We start from the raw sequence: 6,000 nt of genomic DNA, 5'->3' as shown, positions 1-6,000 counted from the left end.
AATAGCACGTTACTGTGTGGCCCTACAACACGGTCTTCAACAGGATCATAAGTAATATTGCTGTCTACATTCATTTCGTCGAATGATAGCACACACACACGTTCAGTTTTTGTCAATACAGATGAGTGGGCTTTCATTAGTTGCAAAACATCTGTCAGCACTCCAGGAAAGCATCTGAAAGAGCGTGACGTCCATCTCTTAAGTGTTGATAGTCCTGGAAGTGGGAAACCGACCTGATTTCTTCAAAACAAATAACACTTCCTAGACACAGTACGAAGTGTAACCGCTTTACAAACATCTTCCCTTTGCCATTTTGCTCGTTTCTTTCCACTCAACAAGCAGTTTATCTGTGTTTTTGAAACAATTTGCCTAATATTTGAGTCACTTTCTCCTGCACTTGTTTCTTTTTACACTTTTGTTGATATTTTATTTTATCACCACAAGCTTTCACTTTGAGTTTCAAACACTTCTCACTACACTTGAGGTTTGCACATATAGCTGTCAGTCTGTGGTTTCTGTATTCTAATTCATCTACACGTTTACAGAGTTCGCTGATCTGTTTACTATCAGTGTCACAGTCATCTGTCGCCGTTGACTGGTATATTTTTCTTTTTTTGGGAGACACACTAGCCAGGTGCTCAATTGCATTTTTCATTGTCTTTCTTGCCCGTAACCTGTCTGCCCTATTCGGAGAAACTGTGTCATCAGGGCCTGAATTTCCACTAACACTGGGAACACTTTCTGGTATATTTACACTCTGCACTGCGTCTGGTTTAAGTGTTTTCTTCGGCGGTAGATTGAGAAGTTCTGCTCGCAAGTCACGTAGATAATCATCGGATGTGAAATGCAACAAACGAACAGTTGACGTCGCAACAATGAAGCGATCTTTTCGGTGGCACTTCATTATCCAGGCCTTCTGCACTTTAACGACTTTTGGGAACGAATGATAAATTATATCCGTGCCTTTTGTCTTTCGGCTGTACGACAGACACTCTGTTACAGAACACCCAGGCATTTTAACGCAAAACTTTTACAAAGCACCGCAACAACACCAGAAACTAAAGCAAAACAACAACACCGACAAAATAGCTCTTTTGGCGCCTCGACACAACGTGCTCCTATGCTGACGTCATGCACAGAACGACGAAATATTCGCCGATCTGCGCAAGCCATTTGCCCCCCCCCCCCCCCACCCTGAGTGTGGGTAGCCGCGAGTTAAGTCATGGGTGAGGGAGTGTTGACACCCACACGGAATCGGAGCTGCCAACCTAGAAGCTAGGAAATGCGTCTACGAGGTGCGGCTAGAAAAAAACCGGACTGATGCTGGAAAAAATATTTATTTACAATTATTTACAATTTCATGTTATCTCCTTCAATGTACTCTCCTCCTCGGTCTCTACACCGCTCCATACGAATTTTCCACTGTTCATAGCAATGCTGCAGATCATTTTCGGTAAGTCCATACATTACGTCCGTCGCTTTTTCTTTTACTGCTTCAACAGTCTCAAATCTAGTTCCTTTCAAAGCTGACTTCACTTTAGGGAAAAGAAAAAAGTCGCAGGGGGCCAAATCAGGTGAGTAGGGTGGATGATCTAAGATGGGAATGTTGTGTTTTGCCAAAAACGTCTTCACTGACAACGCACTGTGAGCTGGGGCATTGTCTTGGTGAAGGATCCATGACTTTTTTCTCCACAAATCGTTCCGTTTTCTCCGTACTCGCTCACGTAGGGTAGCCAGGACGCTAATGTAGTAATGCTGATTCACTGTTTGTCCCTCTGGTACCCAATCAATGTGCACAATCCCTTTGATGTCAAAAAAAAACAATCATCATTGCCTTGAATTTCGATTTTGACATTCGTCCTTTTTTTGTCGTGGAGAACCAGGAGTTTTCCAATGCATCGATTGGCGTTTAGTTTCGGGATCGTAAGTAAAAAACCACGATTCATCGCAAGCAATAACATTTTGTAAGAAGGTGGGATCACTTTCAATGTTTTCCAGGATGTCAGAACAAATCATTCTTCGGCGTTCCTTCTGTTCAATTGTGAGACACTTTGGAACCATTTTTGAACACACTTTGTTCATGTTGAAACTTTCATGAAGAATCTGCCTAAAACTTTCCTTGTCAACTCCTGTTAACTCAGACACCGCTCTGATTGTTAAACGGCGATCTTGTCGAACAAGTTTACCGATTTTTTCAATGTTTGCATCAGTTTTTGCTGACAATGGTCTGCCAGTGCGAGTGTCATCACTGGTGTCTTCGCGGCCATCTTTAAATCGTTTAAACCACTCAAACACTTGTGTTCGCGATAAACAATCATCGCCGTATACTTGTTGTAACATTACAAACGTTTCACTTGCAGATTTTCCTAGTTTGAAACAAAATCTGATGTTAACACGCTGTTCTTTCTGTACACTCAACATTTTCCGACGCACAGACAAAACGTCAACTACTTAAAACAGACGCCACAGGCAGACTGAGTGCAGGAGGCAGATGAAACTCGAGCAGTAGGCGGAGCGAGTCACGTGACAGGCCACGCGATTTTCAGCCTTATTGCATTCGTTTTATTGTTTCACCAGTACTAGTCCGGTTTTTTTCTAGCCACACCTCGTATACCATGTAACTGCAGTGGTATAATGGATTCATGAATGCGCATTATACAGATTGTCATTTTCAAATGCGATACTTTTACACTAATGTCGATATTATTTTAATTGTTAATGTCGCGAAATACAGCACAGCAGTCCCGCGGCTCGCAAATGTAGTCATACAACTAAGATCGGTCACACTGGCGGCAATGAGAAACAGGCGACAGTCGTCACGAAATATTCCGATTGTTTCTGAAATTCCATGAGCCAATTTCGGGCCAAGCCTTCTAGATAGAATGCAGGAGCAGTACTTAGCGTTCTTATTCGTTTCCTGACTTGTGTCAATCAGGACGATTGTTTAACCGTTCTGTATTGTTCTTTTCAGTGCAATTTACAATGGACAAGAAAAGAAGCAAACTGTGGAACTTTTTCACCGAAGGTACCGAAGATAAGGCAAAATGTGATCTTTGCCATACCTTATATTGCGTGAAAGGAGCTCTACATAAAAAAAACCTTATAAAAAACATCGATCATCATACGAGACCATAATTACAATTTAACCAAATCAACTAGAGCTCACCAGATACCATGAAGGTCGAGAATTTTCTTCTGAAATACCAGTACCGTCTACATCAGCATCTGAAGTCGCTTCATTAAAACCTCGACCTCGACAGCAACAAACAACTATTGCCACCTTTATCAAAAACCCCTTAAGTGTTGCAAGAGAAAAAAATTACTGAGTTAATTTTCAATATGCTACTTAAAGATTTGCAAACTTTTTCTGTGAGTGAAAATGCTGGTTTCAAAGCTTTAACTGAGTACTTGGAGCCCGGCTTTAAATTACCATCAAGGTACATACTAAGCACAACATTACTGGATGCTCAATCTGTAAGAGTGAAAAATAAACTGAAAGACGAACTGGGAAATGCGTCTCACATTTCCATCACGACCGATGGTTGGACTTCTCGGGCAACGACGTCCTATCTAGCAGTTACAGTACACTACATCGTAAACTGGGAACTGAAGTCTGCATTATTAGGATGTTTTGAATGCCCTGAGCAACATACAGCTGACTATATTAAAATGAAATAATGTTATTTATTATGTAAGTGGGAAGTACAAGGCAAATAAATGTGTGTGTTACAGATAATGCCACTAACATGAAATCAGCAATTTGGTTGGCGGGCTATGAACATCTGCTTTGTCGCACATACACTTAATTTAATAGTGCGTTCTGGACTCAAGAGCATTGAAACCATTATACAAAAGTCTTTAAAACTGAAAATGGACATTGCCACTAGGTGGAACAGCACACTGGTTATGCTGGAAAGGATTTCTATTCTACAAGAACTCCTTGAAGATGTGCTTGGACTTCTTCACAATCCTGTTGAAAGTCTCCTTGAAACTGAATGGTTAGCTCTACTAGAAGTTATCAAAATTTTAAAGCCTTTTAAACAGTTTACAGAAGAAATGTCCTCGCAAACGCAAGTGTCTATTTCAAAGGTGCTAACAGCCACCTATCCAAGATTTAAGAGGCCTGCTTTTAAAGACGAATCTGCTTACGAGTTCGCCAAAAACTTATTAGAAACTGAATTGGAAACAAATATTCATTCAAGAACACCACTTAAAGCAGAGTTGCCCGAGTCTGTATCGGTCATTCCTTTGGGAAAAAAAGGATTCAATTTGGAAAGAATTTGATGCTAACGCAACGTCAAGTTCTACGACATCAGGTGTTACCAGTATAATTTCAATGAGGCAATATTTGGAAGAAAAGTTATTAAGTAGGCATGAGTGTCCTTTAAAATGCTGGCAGGCGCGAACACTTCTCTGTCCTGAGCTGTCATGCTTAGCACAAAAATATTTCTGTCATGGCTACTTCAGTACCGTCAGAAAGAGCATTCTCGAAGTCAGGCCAAATATTGTCTGATAGGCGGAGTTCCCTGAAGCCGAAACCCATGGAAAAAAATTTATTTTTAAATTTGAACCAAAGGTTTCTGTAAGACATTTCTCTGTACATTTTCTGTCTGTTGTATAGGCTACATATTATGTTGATTATTGCACCGTTATTTTTTTGCTAGTGCATTTGCAACAAATTGTCTTTAGCTGTCACATTAAATAATTCAAGATTTAGTGGTTTTTGTTTTTATTCAGTTGTTAAACCCGCCTCCAACTGATCCAAGTACAAAAAGATACACCTAAGTACCAAAACGCAATCGTATGAATGCGACTGGATTCCATGCGAGTTATACGGTACTGTCGGTAACGAAAGTAACGAGTAACGATACGTTTGTAACGAGTATTGTTGTCTGTAGTAACACATACATACGGATACACATTTTCTCGTTACTTTCACAGATCTACCCGGCGCCGTGGCTGATGTGAGCGACCTTAAATGCATTTGTCATTTACAGTCGTTCCGTCAGCCACCGCGCCAAGTGTCAACTTTGATTACCGCCATAGACCACGGTAAATGATTACCGCTGTGGGCAGCTACAATTGGTTTCAATATCGGTGAGACACTTCTCGAATGTAGTGGTTTACCGATTCCAGCTGTGTCTCACTGATATTATACACATAGAATACCATGTTTCTTCATTTTGTGCAGCGCACACTTATATATTTCTGACCATTTCAAGCAAATCGCCAATATTTGCACCACTTCGAAATCCTATCAAGGTCTGAATATTTGTGCTCCTTCGTTGAGACTTCACTTCCTTGTAGATAACAGTATCATTTGTGAGAAACTCAAGAACAAAGTTACAGTATACCGAATATGTTTAGAAGCATTGTTTTGTAAGTGACACTACTCATTAAAGGATGCCGTGATACACGTCATATCTGCGTCATCTTCTCTTCCGTTTCCACACTGCGGTACATCGCTACGTGTACATCAATAACGATATAACCACAACTGTCACCTGCGATTATTACTTTATGTTTATCCATTATCATAATTAAGGATTTTTATAATAACGGTTATTGTCTCATTGACGTTTTCCTCCTGTCCTAAAAAAACTGAGGGCTGAAAAAAACTCCTAAAAAAGAATCGCTGCAGTAAGTGGAATATCTCTGACGGGAAACGTTAATGTTTGGTTATCAGTATCTTAGGGAGGTGCCGGGGAGGTGTGGTGTAGGATTAGGAAGTTGTTAAATATTTTAAATGGATAGTCAGGGCAGAAAAGTTATTGTTTGCGATAATGGAACAGGGGTACGTATGTATGCTATTTCTATTTTGTTGCGCATCGCTTTTATCGTAATATACTTCTTCGTAAGTGACAACTGTCATCTCATGAGTTTACAAAAGTTGTAGTACACATTTGTTATGCGTTGGGACCCCTTATGTTTGTTTTATTTATGTTGGAATATGTATTGTTTATGTGGCAAAATAATTGTATCAGACTTACAAGTAGTTTC

The 6,000-nt window shown here is 40.2% G+C and overlaps 2 protein-coding genes across 4 annotated transcripts in view; one reads left to right on the top strand and one right to left on the bottom strand.

Moving 5' to 3' along the window:
• Positions 1-343: 343 nt before the first annotated feature.
• LOC126456485 (uncharacterized) lies at positions 344-1,015 on the bottom strand. The gene has a single exon (XM_050092236.1). The coding sequence runs from the start codon at positions 1,013-1,015 to the stop codon at positions 344-346; it is 672 nt and encodes a 223-aa protein (XP_049948193.1).
• Positions 1,016-5,659: 4,644 nt separating this feature from the next.
• Positions 5,660-6,000, top strand: part of LOC126458195 (actin-related protein 2-B) — a 66,258-nt gene continuing 65,917 nt past the window's right edge. For all 3 annotated transcript variants that reach the window (XM_050095085.1, XM_050095084.1, XM_050095083.1), the window contains exon 1: positions 5,660-5,794. In XM_050095085.1, coding sequence (XP_049951042.1) covers positions 5,747-5,794 — 48 coding nt within the window. In that variant the 5' untranslated portion in view covers positions 5,660-5,746. The remainder of the gene's footprint in view (positions 5,795-6,000) is intronic.

Source organism: Schistocerca serialis, chromosome 2 (assembly GCF_023864345.2).
Source record: "Schistocerca serialis cubense isolate TAMUIC-IGC-003099 chromosome 2, iqSchSeri2.2, whole genome shotgun sequence".
NCBI classification, from domain to species: Eukaryota; Metazoa; Arthropoda; class Insecta; order Orthoptera; family Acrididae; genus Schistocerca; species Schistocerca serialis.
The sequence above is the reverse complement of the archived record's forward strand: the minus strand, read 5'-3'. Positions and strand labels throughout refer to the sequence as shown.